Source organism: Eretmochelys imbricata, chromosome 3 (genome assembly GCF_965152235.1).
Source record: "Eretmochelys imbricata isolate rEreImb1 chromosome 3, rEreImb1.hap1, whole genome shotgun sequence".
In the NCBI taxonomy this organism is placed as follows: Eukaryota; Metazoa; Chordata; order Testudines; family Cheloniidae; genus Eretmochelys; species Eretmochelys imbricata.
Genome location: NC_135574.1, coordinates 177,978,624 through 177,995,880, shown reverse-complemented (window position 1 = coordinate 177,995,880; position 17,257 = coordinate 177,978,624). Strand labels below are relative to the sequence as shown.

General features: G+C 43.4%; 1 protein-coding gene across 1 annotated transcript in view; it reads right to left on the bottom strand.

The window, feature by feature from the left end:
• Window positions 1-3,229, bottom strand: part of PSME4 (proteasome activator subunit 4) — a 206,483-nt gene extending 203,254 nt beyond the window's left edge. The window contains exon 1 of the mRNA XM_077813889.1: window positions 2,990-3,229. Within this exon, the coding sequence (XP_077670015.1) occupies window positions 2,990-3,198 (209 nt within the window). The 5' untranslated portion in view covers window positions 3,199-3,229. The remainder of the gene's footprint in view (window positions 1-2,989) is intronic.
• Between the last annotated feature and the right edge of the window lie 14,028 nt (window positions 3,230-17,257).

The following is a 17,257-nucleotide window of genomic DNA, read 5'->3' as shown; positions in this document are numbered from 1 at the left end:
AGCCAATAAAATCCTTCTTCCACAGAGACTAACAGGCTAAGCAGCCTTGAAATGGGAGTCTAGTCTCTCTTGCAAAACGAGCCTACAGTGGAAATTGCACAAGTCGGGAGACAGCAGCAGAAGTTCCCCAGCTTCCCCCAAACAAGAGTAGCAGCTCCCAGAGGCAGCAGCATCAGTCCCGCTACTTTAAAGACAGGGTTTAACCTGCAACAACCTAAAACCTGGCTCCAGTCCCAGCTCCTGCTGGTGTCACCTTTATAAATAGCCCCAGACAAAGGTCCCTCTGGCTCTTGGGGGCAGAGGGGAGTGACGGCTGAAGTTTAATGGACAAAGGACAGACTCATTGTGCAGGGGTTGGGGACCTCTGCACTGTCACATGCTAAAGAAGAGGGTCTCCACTCACAGCCTGAGCTGCTGTCACTGACCCCCCTTCACAGCCTGCAGACTGCTCGGCCTACAGGCACTTGCCCCCACATTAATGCTGAGCAAAAACTCTTGGGAAATAAAGGGATAGAAGGCAAAAGGCACCCACACCAGCTGGACACACACACAGGCAGCAGGTACAGAAGACAGCAGGGAAAACACATACTATAGAGAGAAACCTGGCGCGCGCACACACACAGGTTAGAGGATAGCCAGGTACACACACATTGCAGTGGGGGTAATAAAAGGTGGGTGCACACCACCAGTGTGTGTGTGTATAAACAGAGGATAAGTACACGCGCCTGAGGGGAGGCATATTGAGGGCAGGTACACCCCCACCTCCTGGGGGGAGTTACTGAGGGTGGGTACACACACCCCTCCCCATGGGGAGGAGTACAGAGGACAAGTACACCACTGCAGGAACGGGTAAGAAGGGTGGATGCACATAATCCCCAAGGAGGGTACCAAGAGAGGGTGTGTACACGCACGCACACAACGACCAAAGGCAAGAGGGATACCAGGGACAGGTGTACATACACACCCACACATCCCCCCCCCAGGGAGGGCGGAGATACCAAGGGTAGGTGTGTACACCCCTTGGGGTGGAAGGATACCGAGGGCGGGTGTGTACACATGCACGCACACACCCTGGGGGTGCCAATGGCACATGTACACTCACGCCCCGGGGCAATGATGGTGTATGTACATACAAATACACACACCCCGGGGCACTGACAGCACGTGTACAAACATCCATGTACCGGGGAAGGGGACGACGACACACCAGTGGCACGTATATACACGTATGCCGGGGGGAACAATGGCACGTCTACAAACACACACACATGCTGGGGCTACTTATGGCATGTGTATATACAAACTGACTTACCAGCAGCACCAATGGCGTATGTACATGCAGGCATGCCTGGACCAGGGTACCAATGGCATGTATACATGCACTCACCGGGAGTACCACTGGCAGGCGTACATGCAGGCGCGCACGCACTGGGGTACCAGGCACTGATGGCAGGGTGTATACCATCGGGGACATTGATGGCGGGGGTGCATACACACATACCCAGGGGTACCAAAAGCGCTTGTGTACACCCACACACACCCATACCCAGGGGGGCACCGACGGCGGATGGATACACACACACCCATACCCGGGGGGGCACCGACGGCAGCACACACACACACACACCCATACCCGGGGGGGCACCGACGGCAGCACACACACACACACACCCATACCCGGGGGGGCACCGACGGCAGCACACACACACACACACACCCATACCCGGGGGGGCACCGACGGCAGCACACACACACACACACCCATACCCGGGGGGGCACCGACGGCAGCACACACACACACACACACACACACCTATACCCTGGGGGGCTCCGACGGCAGCACACACACACACCCATACCCAGGGGGCACCGACGGCGGATGGATACACACACACACACCCATACCCGGGGGGGCACCGACGGCAGCACACACACACACACCCATACCCGGGGGGGCACCGACGGCAGCACACACACACACACCCATACCCGGGGGGCACGGACGGCAACACACACACCCATACCCGGGGGGCACGGACGGCAGCACACACACACACACCCATACCCGGGGGGCACGGACGGCAGCACACACACACACACCCATACCCGGGGGGCACGGACGGCAGCACACACACACACACACACCTATACCCTGGGGGACACCGACGGCAGCACACACACACACCCATACCCAGGGGGCACCGACGGCGGATGGATACACACACACACACCCATACCCGGGGGGGGCACCGACGGCAGCACACACACACACACCCATACCCGGGGGGGCACCGACGGCAGCACACACACACACACCCATACCCGGGGGGGCACCGACGACAGCACACACACACACACCCATACCCTGGGGGGCACCGACGGCGGATGGATATACACACACACACACCCAGGGGCACCGACGGCAGCACACACACACCCCTACCCCGGGGGCACCGACGGCGGGTGCGCGTACACACCCACATACACACACCCCTACCCCGGGGGCACCGACGGCGGGTGCGCGTACACACCCACATACACACACCCCTACCCCGGGGGCACCGACGGCGGGTGCGCGTACACACCCACATACACACACCCCTACCCCGGGGGCACCGACGGCGGGTGCGCGTACACACCCACATACACACACCCCTACCCCGGGGGCACCGACGGCGGGTGCGCGTACACACCCACATACACACACCCCTACCCCGGGGGCACCGACGGCGGGTGCGCGTACACACCCACATACACACACCCCTACCCCGGGGGCACCGACGGCGGGTGCGCGTACACACCCACATACACACACCCCTACCCCGGGGGCACCGACGGCGGGTGCGCGTACACACCCACATACACACCCCGATCCCGCAGCCCTACGGCCGAGCCGGCTGGGGCCGCTCTTCCAATCCCAGCTGCCCCGGCCGGGCTTGCCCTCGGCGCCCCGCAGGGAGGCGCTGCTCGGCCCGGGGGCAGGACTCACGTGGAGAGTTTCCTGGTCCAGAAGAGCCCCCCGGGCCACAGCTCCTGCAGCTGCACGGCCCGGCCCAGGTTGCCTTTGATCTGGGCCAGCAGGCGGCTCGCCTCGGCCTCCAGCCGGTCCCCGTACGGCAGCAGCTTGTTATAGCCGATCTCCTTCTGCGGCACGAAGCCCGGCGCCTCCCCGGGCGGCCCGCTCCCGCTCCCGGCCATGGCTGCCGCCGGCGCCGTCCCCTGCCGCTGCCGCCGCCGCCGCCCTCTGCGCCCGGCTCTGTCCTAACGAGTCACACAGCGGCTCCTGGTGACGAAGCAACCAACCGAGCGAACGGCAGCCTCCCGCTCGGGCCAGGTCACTTCCTGCGCGGGGGGCGGGGGGAGCGGAAGCGGGAGGTGGAGGCGGGGGGCTGAGCTAGCAAGGGGCAGGGGCAGGGGAGTGGGGGAGGGGGGAGGCACTTTAGGAGCGTTGGGGGACTTGGGGCAGGCCTCTGGGGCCTCAGAGGGGCAGGGAAGGGTGGGGCAGGCACTGGGAGCTGAGGGAAGTCAGGGGAGGCACTCGGGGGGTCGGGGAGTGTGACAGGGAGACTTCAAGGTGAGGATTTGAGGAAGGAGGTTGGGAGGAGGCAGGGCTGAAAGGAGCCCTGGAGGGAGAGGCAGAGTTGGGTGTCTGAAGGGGAGCCGGGAGTAGAGGCTGAGACAAGTGTGGTGGGGATTGAGCTGAAGAGGGACAAGAGAGAAGGGGCTGAGTCACTGGCTGCCTAGCAGTGCTGACCTGCCCTAGAGCTCTGTCCGGGTTGGATTCATTCTGGCAATATTTAAAGTCGCTCTGTCTTGTTGGGAAGGATTTCGCTGGGCATTTGAATGAGGCCGTTTAAAATTTCACTTAAAAAGAAATCTTTATGCAGATTGTCCCACCCTGACAGCCCTTGACACAGAGTGCGGGAGAGGAATACTCATCCCTGCTTCTGTGGCATCCACGCAAATATGGTATTAACAACAGTGTAAAACTGTTCCCCACATCGTCGTGGCAAGTGAGGCAAAAGATAATTTTCCTAATTACGTTTTACTGACATTTTGTGCCAGAGCTGAAGGGAACAAGGGGGTGAAATTTTGACTGAATGATCACACAAAGTATATTTTTAATAGCTTTTAATTCTAATCAATATAAAGAGACAACTAAAATGAAATATGCTAATTGGAGGACAATCTTGCTATTGAAGAAATCAACACCAGATATTGTAGGACTGCAGGATCCATTCACAGTCTGTAGTAAATATAGAGAGAGGAGGCAGAGAAAGCTGTACAGTTGTGTTAACTAAGATTAAATGCCCAAGAGGGTGACTGTGCTAGTTGTGGTGGATTTCACCAGTGTAAGAAACAATGGTGCTATGCATCCACGCTAGTTATCCCATTTTGGGTGGATTTGTACCCCATGCTTACACATAGCACTTTAATCAACAATTGCAGTTTCATGACCCTCTAGGTATCTGGTCCACAAGTTCTCAGCACAAGTCCCTGAAGCAATGGCTTGTGGGACATTTCAAAAGGCTTCTGTGTGCTCAAGGGAATTGTGGGAAAAGGGGGAACTATCCGTGTAAGTACGTAAAAGACTGTGTCATAAATGTAAAGGGAAAGCTAACCACCTTTAAATCCCTCCTGACCAGAGGAAAAACTCTTTCACCTGTAAAGGGTTAAGAAGCTAAAGATAACCTTGCTGGCACCTGACCAAAATGACCAATGAGGAGACAAGATACTTTCAAAGCAGGGGGGAGGAAGAAACAAAGGGTTCTCTCTGTCTGTCTGTCTGTGTGTCTTTTGCTGGGACCAGAGCAGGAATGCAGGTCAGAACTCCTGTAAAGGGTTAATAAGCAATCTAGTTAGAAATGTGTTAGATTCTGTTTTGTTTAAATGGCTGATAAAATAAGTTGTGCTGAATGGAACGTATATTTCTGTTTTTGTGTCTTTTTGTAACTTAAGGTTTATCCTAGAGGGATTCTCTATGTTTTGAATCTGATTACCCTGTAAGGTATTTACCATCCTGATTTTACAGAGGTGATTCTTTTACTCTTTCTTTAATTAAAATTCTTCTTTTAAGAACCTGATTGCTTTTTCATTGTTCTTAAGATCCAAGGGTTTGGGTCTGTGTTCACCTATGCAAATTGGTGAGGATTGTTATCAAGCCTTCCCCAGGAAAGGGGGTGTAGGGCTTGGGGGGGGAGTGGGCTCTTTCCCTGTTATATTTGTTAGACGCTTGGTGGTGGCAGCAATAAAGTCCAGGGACAAAAGGTAAAATAGTTTTTACCTTGGGGAAGTTTTAACCTAAGCTGGTAAAAATAAGCTTAGGGTTTTTTTCATGCAGGTCCCCACATCTGTACCCTAGAGTTCAGAGTGGGGAAGGAACCTTGACAGACTGATTTTCAGAAATGCCAAGTGCCCACAACTCCGACTGACGTTCAAAATCCACTTTTTTTGGCTTCATGGTTTACCAAAAAGCAGTTTAGCAAGTTTACCCTGATGTGAGGGCCGAAGTCACATTTGTCCTCCAACTTCTGTGAAATTGTTGGGGTTCAAAGGCGAATTAAATATTGGTGTTTCCCAGAAAGTATGAATTTTAAATAGGAATTGGGCATCCAAATCCATTAGACACCTTTGACTATCTCAGCCATAATGTCCTCAGGGCACATTCTTTTATAAGCATAAGCTCTACTTCTGGAATGCTGTTCACTGACAGTGCAAACATTCTGGCTAATAGTTCATATGGTAATAATTCACAACCTCACAGGAGATTTTCCTGACAGACTTTGATCAAAAGAGGTTGAAATAATTTTGTTTTTATTAAGAAAAAATAAAAAGCAAGTCTTGCATTGGGAGACACTAGTACAAAATGGGTTGGATTAGACATATTGATCTGCTGTGATAAGTGTTGTCACAGCATAAACTGGTCCTTTTTCATGGTAGTTGGGCTCAGCCTTACTTTTCCCAGGTGATGGATTTGTGCTGGTGGTTGGGTCAGGTGACCAATCATCATGTGCCATAGAGAATGGGGCTGCTTCCCATAAGAGGAAGCCTGCTAAATTAGAAGGAAAATCAAATAACATTAATTTTAAAATAATTTCTTTAGGAGGCACTGGTCTAGTAAAGAGCTGGAGAAGGTCTTTCCAAAGCGAGGGGCCTGGAGTGGGACCAGCTCAGATCTCTTGTTCAAAGGGAACTAAGGTACGAAGAGAGAACGAGAGAGAGAGGTGGTCCTTGCAGCTCTGATACAAGGATAGTTGAAGGAGCTCTAATACAAAGGGAATTAGGAGGCCTTGAGAAAGGGTTGATCCAAGAGGAGGCAGCATAGCCTGAACAGGATAGTATGAACAGTTGAAGGAGCTGATGCTCGCTCTCGCTTAGGGGTATGGGCTGGGGGTTCCAGCTAGGGTATGAGGAAAAAGTCCAATTTCTGTTGTCAATGGAGCAAATGGACTGCTGAGCCCGGGGTGGGGGGGTCTAGAAAAGGACCTATATAGCCCACTGAGGACAAAAGCATTGTGTGGACTTGAGGTTTGATCCAGATGTCCTAAGGGGACACCCAGTATGAGTTTGTTCGATGTCTGTCTTATTTTGTGGGACTTCTGGTTCCATCTCTCCCTATGTCCCTTCCTTCCCCCCTGCCCTGAAGTAGGGGTGGACTTTCTGATTTGGCTGGAGAGCTAACTCTACAATAAACATGAGATTTGGCTTATCCAAAAGTGGCAGATTGAAGTGCTAGAAGACCTGTAGAGAATGAGACAGTGAGTTAACTAGAGTGAAGAAATTGAGGCAGCAGTAAGCATCTAATGTCAGGTAAGATTCTGTTACAGAGGTCCATTTTAATGATTAAGTTCTTCAGTCATTAAAGTGGAGTTCAAATGGTGCCTGATTCTGCCACTGACTTAACAAGTGTAGTTTGAAGCCTATGTTGAGTGTATGAGAGGAGTACTGATAGCTGTTACAGCTAGTTGTCTCCTAAATATAATTAATTGAAATTCCTTTCAAGAATTACATAATTACCAGGCAGCAACTGCAAACTGATTAGATTTAAAGCTACTACTAAGGGTAAATTCAGTTTTCTGATCTTTACATTTGTACTAATTCTCCTTATAAAGGAAAATGGCTGGTTCTGAATGCTGAAACAATGGGCAACAATTGTACAGCTATTGATACTGGAAGAAATACAATAGACAACCTTAATTAAACATAAAATAAAGACTATGATACTCAGAGATTGCTGTTTAATTTTCCAGAAGAAAAAATTCACACCGAATCCCTTCCTGACTCTTTCAGTGTTGTAAATTTTTCTTTACTAACACTCCACAATAATAAAACAAATAGGCGCAGCAAGAAATGGTGTGCATCATGTTCCGATATGTATCGGTGACCAAAGAGGAAAACTCCACTGGTTTCGCAAGGTCAAAAAAATCAATGCAGGCACTGTTAGTTTCTTTTAGAACTACAGACATATCAGTACTGTCACACTTTTCAAAGCATGCCAATTGCTATAATCGTAAGTATATGAGTCAATACTTTCAGACAAGAGTGCCTAAAAGTAGGCATCTAAATCCATATTTATGGAAGTTCAGGGTGCTCAGCACCTCTGAAAATCGGACCACTCTATTAGGTGCTTAAATTATAGGTGGAACTGGTAACAATGGCTACAGTTAAGGCTACCTAACACTTTCTATTATAAGTCCATCTTTTCAGTTGCTTATAACTTTTTCAACTTTAACCATTTGGGCTGAAATTTTCCATGCTTATTCTCTGTCTTAAGGGAATTTTTTTAAAAATTTTAGTTAAATGGCTTGTTCACTTCAGGGAATGAGGTGAGGATAAAAAACATTTTTGCCACTTTTAAAATAAATTTTCAACCATTTATTTGAAGAGCTCTAGTTCCTCTGGGGCTTGGGATTGCGGGGAAATCAGAAGTATCCCCACATGAGGCAGTCCTGTGCTTAAAGGTGTGGTTTCCACCAGAAAGAGCGGAAGAGACCAAACAAACCAAGTGATTTATTTCTTTTCATTATTAAAAGTACTCAATTATTAAAATTTGTTTCTCTTTAGTCATGGTATGCCCTACTTAGTAAAAACCTCCTGTGACTAAAATAATGTGTGTGGTGGTGAGTCACATCTCTGAACTGGCATTAAGAGAAAATTAAGATTTCATCTACCATTCCTTGTTTCTCTGGCTTGTAATTTTTGGTAGGAAATGGGTGGGTGCTCACCACATTAACACATTTTTCTCTCACACAAGATCTTGATTCTATTCAGTGAAGGCCAACTCATCACACACATTACTACAAATAAGTGGTAAGCCTTGTCTATTCTAGAAAAATAACACCCTGCTGAAAAAGGAAGAGAGCAAAGGATGCAGCTGAACACCATTGTGCTAACACAGTATCGCTGCAAGTTTAGACAAAGACAAATGGTGTTCCATACTCATTCAGAAACTGAAGTTAAAAGCTGCATTCTAATGTTTAAGTATGAGTCTAGTTAAAATATAATTAGGTATTTTAAGAACTCTTTGAAGTTTAAAAATTAAAATGATTTCTTTGTGTCCTTATACCCAATTTTGATACTCTCCTTAGGAAACCCAAAACCGTAAGCCACTGATACCTGTGTGCTTCAGCAAAAGTGAGTTTTGCTGGGGCTTAAATTGTCAGATTCTTGCCACACCAGTCTGTCCACCTCATCAGCAAACTCGAGATTTTACCCATCTTCAACTTACCTTGCAGGTAACATACAGTGAACCCTAGTTCCTGAATTCCTCAGAGATGTGTCTCTGCCGTGTGCAGTCCCTCTCACTGGACACTCACAGAAATTGTTTGCTTCCTCCAAAGAGGAAGTGCACACACCAGCCTGTTAAGTTAGCTGAGGATGAACTCTTGACTTCAGCATAACAGCAGTGAGATGGTTTACATAAAACTAAGAATGTTTATTAATAAAGAACTTAGATTTAAGTGATACTAAGCAAAAGTAAAAGAGACAGATATGGTTACAAACAAAACAAAATAAAACATGCTTTCTAGTGTCCAAAACTTAACTTTAGCAAGCTACAATCTTTGCCTAAACAGCTTTCTCATTTATATAAAGTTACCAACATCTCCAGCCCGTCTAGCAAGAGGATCCAATGTTCACAGAATTAGAGGGTGCTGTCCCATTTGTTCCCTAAGTGATGGTAACTAAAATGTCTCTTTGCTCCCCTTATATTTCCCAGAGTTCATTGTTTTTGCCTCAAGAGTCAGAAAGATCCCCTGGGGGTTCGGACTTTAGTGCCGCCCGTCCCCCCCCGCCTCCCATCGCTGTGCTCACCAGGATGTTTCCTCCACCACTCATTAATTTAATTTCTTTGTTTACCTTTCATGTATATGTACTTTCATTGTCCTCTGCATGTAATTAAACCAGGCAGAGTGGTAATTTCACATTTCTTTGTCTAGGGCAAGCTTGGTTTATTCACTGCCGCCAAAACATATTAAGAACATATTTCAAGCATAAATACATAACTCTTTGAACATACATCACACAATTATATTCATGGTCAGTGTGTCACCAGTTTTTATGATACCTTACAAGACATTGTTGGGCTAAATATTCTGACAAGTGTGTTAGGCCTGATATGAGTTACAGTATAGTAGGCCTTCTGCCAGTTTGTACTGAGGGACTTGGTGTCACACCAATTAAATTACATAACACGACAATCAGGAATATAGGTAGATTGTGACTGGTTTATGCAAGCAGCAGTTTTCAGTGCAAGATAGTGTTTAAGAAATTGACATTTGAAAACTAGACATGATTTACTCTGTGTTTGGATTTGAACTATAATTTTGATTATATTTTTGCTATTGGCAGGTATTTTCAAGTTAATTTTAAAATTGTATTATGTTACTTCAAATCAACAATATCACTCTACATAGCTGTCTTTGAAACCAGAATTAAACATTATTTTATCTATTGTACATCACATACAAAACATTGCTAGCACCAAAACAGTAATCCTGGTACAAATTAATTTGCCTTCTTGGCACTCACAAATGGGATCAGTATTTTTCAGAAAACTTGAAATAGGTAAACAAGCAGTTTTAGAAAACAATTCTAATTCCATTTGCAATAATAGTATTAAGCACACACTGTGTTTTGTCCATTCTATCCATTTTAAATACATTGATTAACTGTTAGAATTGTTTGGTTTCTACCTCCTTTCCAAAAATGAAATAATTTTAAACTTTTTTCCCTAGTGTGCTGACACTAAACTGTTTAAAAAAGCAAAATGATACATTCTACAGAAATGTTTTACGGAGTCAAAAATAAACCTATGCTTCAGATTTGTAGTATGTCTTGGCTGCAGTTGGCACATAAAAGCACATTTGGTTCCTGAGTCATATGATGGACTAGTAGTCTGAGCTGAGGATCCATCTGCACTGCTTGCATCAACAGCTCTTATTCAGTGGGAGGAATATCAATTGAGAGCACATTAAATACGGTGCCACCTGTCCTCTTTGGCTTCAAATCTTAAGAACAACTGATGAATCCAAGTTAAGTGTTTTAGCTGTGAAGGAAATGCAGTCCCTCCATTCATGAGAATTTTCAAATTTTACCATTGGTTTATATCACCTCACCCCCTGTTCACACATTCCTTTGGTGAATGGCTTGCTGCCTTAGATCAACTAACACTACCATTGTCAACACCCTGTATTTAGGAAACTTGTCCCTGAGCCTAAAACATGACTATGATCTCAATCTGAAGCAACCAGCTTTCCCCACAGAGAATTTTTGTCCGGTGTCCAATCTCCCTTTCTAGAATAAGGTAAAGGTGAAAATTGGTGATAGGCAAACTACTAAATATTTCAGAGTAACAGCCGTGTTAGTCTGTATTCGCAAAAAGAAAAGGAGTACTTGTGGCACCTTAGAGACTAACCAATTTATCTGAGCATAATTTATCTGAGCATAATTTATGCATAAATTAAGCTCAGATAAATTATGCTCAGATAAATTGGTTAGTCTCTAAGGTGCCACAAGTACTCCTTTTCTTTTTACTAAATATTTGGCAATTTGGATAAGCACCCTAAAATATGTGGGCTTATTGTATATGAACCACAGGGCCTTCTCTGACTGGTAATCTGACTGCTGTACCTCAGAAGCCCCCTTTCAAAATAAATAAATAAATAAAATAATCAACAAGGCACAAGAGAGTATATTGCTTTTTGATGCTGTCAAAATAGTTGGCCCCCAGATTGTCCACCATTCCTTTCTCCTCCACCAATATAGAAAAAGATATATCGCAAATCAAGAGCTCCAACAATCATTTATAACAAGGTGTAAATTTAAGCAGACGTAGTTATACCAGTATATCCCTGTGGACACACATTCCATTAGAAGCACCTTTTTTCAATTTAGCTTATATCATTTGGGAAGGGGCTCAGACTAAACCAAAAAAAGCCACTCATTCTAGAATAAGAATTTCCACTGATGCGGTTATTCCTGAATAACTGATAGAACTTTCCTTTGTAAACAAGGCTGTAAGCATGCATGTCACACTGCCATCCTCAGCTTCACACTCTTGTTGGTTCTGTTTATCTGAGTTTGCTGAAGATTAAATTTGACAAGAACGCTGTGATTAAATAAAATAGATCACAAGATTCTCCTAAATTTCAATCCCTTCCCAGCTAACTGGAGTTAACAGGGGAGTGGAGAAATGACACTGACATATCAAGTACACATCTACATCCACTACACCTAGAAACCAAGCTCAAAGTCATTGCTGGTGTAACTCAACTGAAATCAGTTGTTACATCAGGATTGAATTTGTCTCTCCAAATTCTGGGGGGGAGGGTTAATAGACTTCCTGACTCTTAGCTGTGATTTTAAAAAGTTAAATTCTCTCAAAAGATAGATCAGAACTTGATTCTGATATTGTGCTCGTTTGCTCTCTCCATTCATGAACCTCCCAGAGATTACTAGGAAATTTTTGTGCCTAGAGAGACAAAATATGAGAGCTGAGCCCCACTAGGTGAGTTTTGCAGCTGAATTTTTGCCAAATAACGGCTGCCACCACTGACGTTATAGGGGCTGATTTTAAAAATCCTGTATGTTCCTCTGATATAAAATAAGCCCTCCAAGTTTAGGGAATGAGGTGTCAGATTTTTTAGCTTTTCAGCACTGAGAGGTTGTTTGCCTTTATGTCCCATCCACTTGCCAGACAGAAAGCAGCTGCTGGAAAGCATGTGATGGAAAGGACCTTGCCAAGGCCAATTCTAGGGATTCTGCTGTACTAGGAAATCCAGGAAATATAGTCACTTCTCAGCCTGCTGTCACTCACATAAAAAATTATCATTAAATATTTTGATGTTTCATGCACCTGCTCTTTTTTGCCAATAAAGTAGAACTGGTTGTGGACCTGTCCAGCCTTAATTGCATGGCTAACTACAGCTCTTCTCTCTCTCTCCACCCCCCACAAGCAATGTATGCCAGACCTTTACAGGCAGTTCTCACTTCCCTAGTTTGTGTATTTGCTCATCTTCCAACTACCTACAATACGACTCCTTTAGCACTTCAGTAAACAAAGCTCCAACTATCTTCCAGAAGGATTATTTAAAGACCACAGCTAACTTGAAACTGGTAGAGGCCAAATTGTGAAATCCTTGATATTAGGGCTGTCAAGCGATTAAAAAAAATTAGTTGTGTTTAATCATGCTGTTAAATAATAGAATACCATTTATTTAAATATTTTTGATGTTTTCTACATTTTCAAATATTTTTATTTCAGTTACAACACAGAATACAAAGTGTATAGTGCTCACTTTATATTTATTTTTATTACAATATTTACACAGTGAAAAACAAAAGAAATAGTATTTTTCAATTCACCTAATACAAGGACTGTAGTGCAATCTCTTTGTCATGAAAGTTGAACTTACACATGTAGAATTATGTACAAAAAATAAGTGCACTCAAAAACAAAACAATGTAAAACTTTAGAGCCTACAAGTCCACTCAGTCCTACTTCTTGTTCAGCCATTCGCTAAGACACATACATTTGTTTACATTTGCAAGAGATAATGCTGCTTACTCCTTGTTTACAATGTCACCTAAAAGTGAGAACTGGTGTTCACATGGCACTGTTACATCTGGCGCTGCAAGATACTTACATGCCAGATGCGGTAAAGATTCATATGTCCCTTCATGTTTCAACCAACATTCCAGAGGACATGCGTCCATGCTGATGACGAGTTCTGCTAGATAACGATCCAAAGCAGAGTGGATATATTCATATATATAACATATTCATTTTCAGCATCTGAGTCAGATGCCATCAGCAGATGGCTGATTTTCTTTTTTGGTGGTTCGGGTTCTGTCATTTCCGCATCGGAGTATTGCTCTTTTAAGATTTCTGAAAGAATGTTTCACACCTCATTTCTCTCACATATTGGAAGGCACTTCAAATTCTTAAACCTTGAGTCAAGTACTGTAGCTATCTTTAGAAATCTCACACTGATACCTTCTTTCCGTTTTGCCAAATTTGCAATGAAACGAACAACATGTGCTGTGTCATCATCCGAGATTGCTATAACATGTAATATATGGCAGAATGCAGGTAAAATAGAGTCATACAGTTCTCTCCCAAGCTGTTCAGTCACAAATTATCTAACACATTTTTTTCTAATGAGTGTCATCAGCATGGAAGCATGTCCTCTGGAATGGTGGCCAAAGCATGAAGGGGCATACGAATGTTTAGCATATCTGGCATGTAAATACCTTGCTATGCTGGCTACAAAAGTGCCATGCAAACTCCTGTTCTCATTTTCAGGTGACACTGTACATAAGAAGCGGGCAGAATATCTCCCGTAAATGTAAACAAACTTGTTTTTCTTAGTGATTGGCTGAACAAGAGTGGACTTGTTCACTCTAAAGTTTTACATTGTTTTGTTTTTGAGTCCAGTTATGTAACAAAAAGAAATCTACATTTGTAAGTTGCACTTTCATAATAAAGAGATTGCACAACAGTACTGGTATGAGGTGAACTGAAAAAAACATGTCTCTTTCAGGGGGTTGGCTGACTTTGAATATCAGCTGCTGTTATTTTTAATTGGCTCAACCCTGTTGTGGGCTGGCCTTGATAGCACCTTCAGTTCATGAATAGGGAATCTGCTTAATGCACATGCAGCTGAGTTGTAATTGCTTCTGTTCTTGTGGTGGGAAACTCTCAGACATCTTGAAAGGTAGAGTTTAACTCTTTCTTCCATCCATTCTGTTTTCCGAGATATCCCTTTTGTTCCCTCAGGGTTCAACAGGAGTTGAAATTCTGTTTCAAATGAGTCCAAACACTTCTATTTTCTGTGAAGGTCCTTCAGCTCTCAAAATAGTCTTTTTAAACTCAAAAGATTTTTAAAGTCTTTACACTTAAGTGATCATCAAAGAAGCTATCGTCTTTTTCTTTTTAAAAAAAGAAAAAGAGTACTTGTGGCACCTTAGAGACTAACCAATTTATTCTGAAACCTGTCATTTTTCTTTTTAATAATCTTTGGAAAGTTCTTCTTGTCTTGCTGAGTTTGGTGAGGGGTTGCTTAGGCATTGCCAGATAACTAATGAATTTCAATATTTTTACACTCAAATGTCTTCTTACATTAGTAACCAGTTTAGAATCAAATGATCTTGCTATATTTGGACATCAAACATCTTACTATTCATTCAACAATGAGGCAATTCTTATATGAAGGCTTTCATTTAGATATAAAATATTTGCAAATATCCATCTCAAAAGAAGCTATATCATTGTAAGCATTTGAGGAACAACAAAAGCTTTCACCTTTAAGTGGAAACATGAATTAGAAGTGTCGTCTACAAAACATTCCCTGACCAAAAATGTTCCCCTTAACCTTTGAAGAATAAAGTCTTTAGAGGGTTTATCAATTTCAATAAGAATATTTCCAGAATTCTTTGTGTGGGTTTAAACTAGTGGTTTTTCTCTTTGCTAAGAGAGGAGGGGTAAAAGAATCCCATTTTTAAGACTTTATTTTAGTTGATAGCTCTGGTAGCATATCTTAAGCATCACTCCTCTTTAAAGTATCCTGAAAAAAACAGGCTCACATTCTTTTACACAACAAGAACTCTTTCTAAAACAGAAATATCTTACAAAGTCTCTTTTCTTGAGATAAAGACCATATCTATACCAAACTGGTATCTTATAGAAGAGGGATGTGTCCTGTTCTTTGATAAAATTGTTGGTTTATGTGCCTTTTGATCAAAGGGTTTCTAGATTTGCCATACATTTACCATTTGCAATCAAAGGCTCTTAGTTATTGTGCTTTGTGTAGTATATTTAATAACACTTAGATATATCTTCTAAAACATAGTATAGAAAAAATAGTATAGAAAGCAAAATAGAAGTTATAAAGCTGCATTTCAGTGTCCTCTTCTTTGACACGTTTCATCCTTTTCACTGGTTGACAGAAAGTAGATTTCCTAAAAGTTTTCCTTAATTGAACATTTAATATGATTAAATAAGCAATGAAAACATAATAATAATAATAATAATAATCTCCAAAGATCCTGTATATGAAAATATAAGAGTCCCTTAAAATTCAGTAACGGCACAGACAAGGTTTGTAATAACCTAACATTACAATAGCAAATTAGAATTTTATTAATAATCATTTTTGCATCTGTAGTGAGATTTATCCCCCACACAACCTATAAAGGGAATCAGTGTCTAAAGAAGACTCTGATATATTTATTTTCAAATCCCAGCCTATCCAGACTCTATGATGATGATGATTGCAGTAAACAAACCAATTTCAATTTTACGTCTTCCAAGATTTGTAATATAAGCAATCCTATATTTTATGGGCTATATACTCAGACTCCAGTTGGCAAAAACAGACTTGGTGACTCAATGAATAGTTATGGGTTTGATAAGTCTGAAGGTTTTTGTTTCATATATGAATGATAAGCAGCTGGGAGAAGCATAGAAAGCTTTATCAAGATGTTTAAAATCCTCAGTTTGTTTAGTGCTAAAATGTTAACCTTGGTTTTTTTTTGTGTAGCTAGGCCACCTGGACTGTGTTGTACCTGGGCATATTAACAACCTAACTGTGCACAGATGATTTACCAGAGGAGATGATTTGGGGATGTAGCAGGGAACCTGAGTACTCAATATGGCTGCTTCAAATCAGGGGAATTTTTAAATGTGAAGATGGGCAGTGCTGGAGTTTTCAAAACTTGGCCTGCTCTGAGGACTCAGGCTGCCGGGGCATTGTCACTCTAGCTCCATGCTCCACCATTGGGTTTTTCATAAACCAGCTTTTCAAATGAAGCTATGATACCAAACACTTTTGCCAAATGCCACAATACCCCTTTTCTACTCTGGACCAAAAACATTTATTAAGCCAAGAAGGGTTTATATGGTGACCAGTAGGTAATAGAAAAATCCACATAGACCCAGCAAATGTGCAGAACATCAAAAATACAAATAATTCTCAGATTGGTCAATCCCCCACCTCACTATGCCTTCTCAGATTAGGTGAAGGGGAAATCTTGCAGAAAAGGCATATACAGCAAATAATGGGCTATTGTAGCAAACTTTCACCCCAAAATGCAATATATACTCTAAACATGTAAGATCACATTGGGAACTATCATTTTCCATCCATACTCCAGACTGACCCTGTCAAGGTTCCTCCCCCACTCTGAACTCTAGGGTACAGATGTGGGGACCTGCATGAAAAACCTCCTAAGCTTATCTTTACCAGCTTAGGTCAAAACTTCCCCAAGGTACAAAGTATTCCACCCGTTGTCCTTGGAATGGCTGCTACCACCACCAAACTAATACTGGTTACTGGGGAAGAGCTGTTTGGACGCATCTTTCCCCCCAAAATACTTCCCACAACCCTGCACCCCACTTCCTGGACAAGGTTTGGTAAAAAGCCTCACCAATTTGCCTAGGTGACTACAGACCCAGACCCTTGGATCTTAAGACAATGAACAATCCTCCCAACACTTGCACCCCCCCCTTTCCTGGGAAATGTTGGATAAAAAGCCTCACCAATTTGCATAGGTGACCACAGACCCAAACCCTTGGATCTGAGAACAATGAAAAAGCATTCAGTTTTTTACAAGAAGACTTTTAATAGAAAATAGAAGTAAATAGAAATAAAGAAATCCCCCCTGTAAAATCAGGATGGTAGATATCTTAAGGGTAATTAGATTCAAAAACATAGAGAACCCCTCTAGGCAAAACCTTAAGTTACAAAAAAGATACACA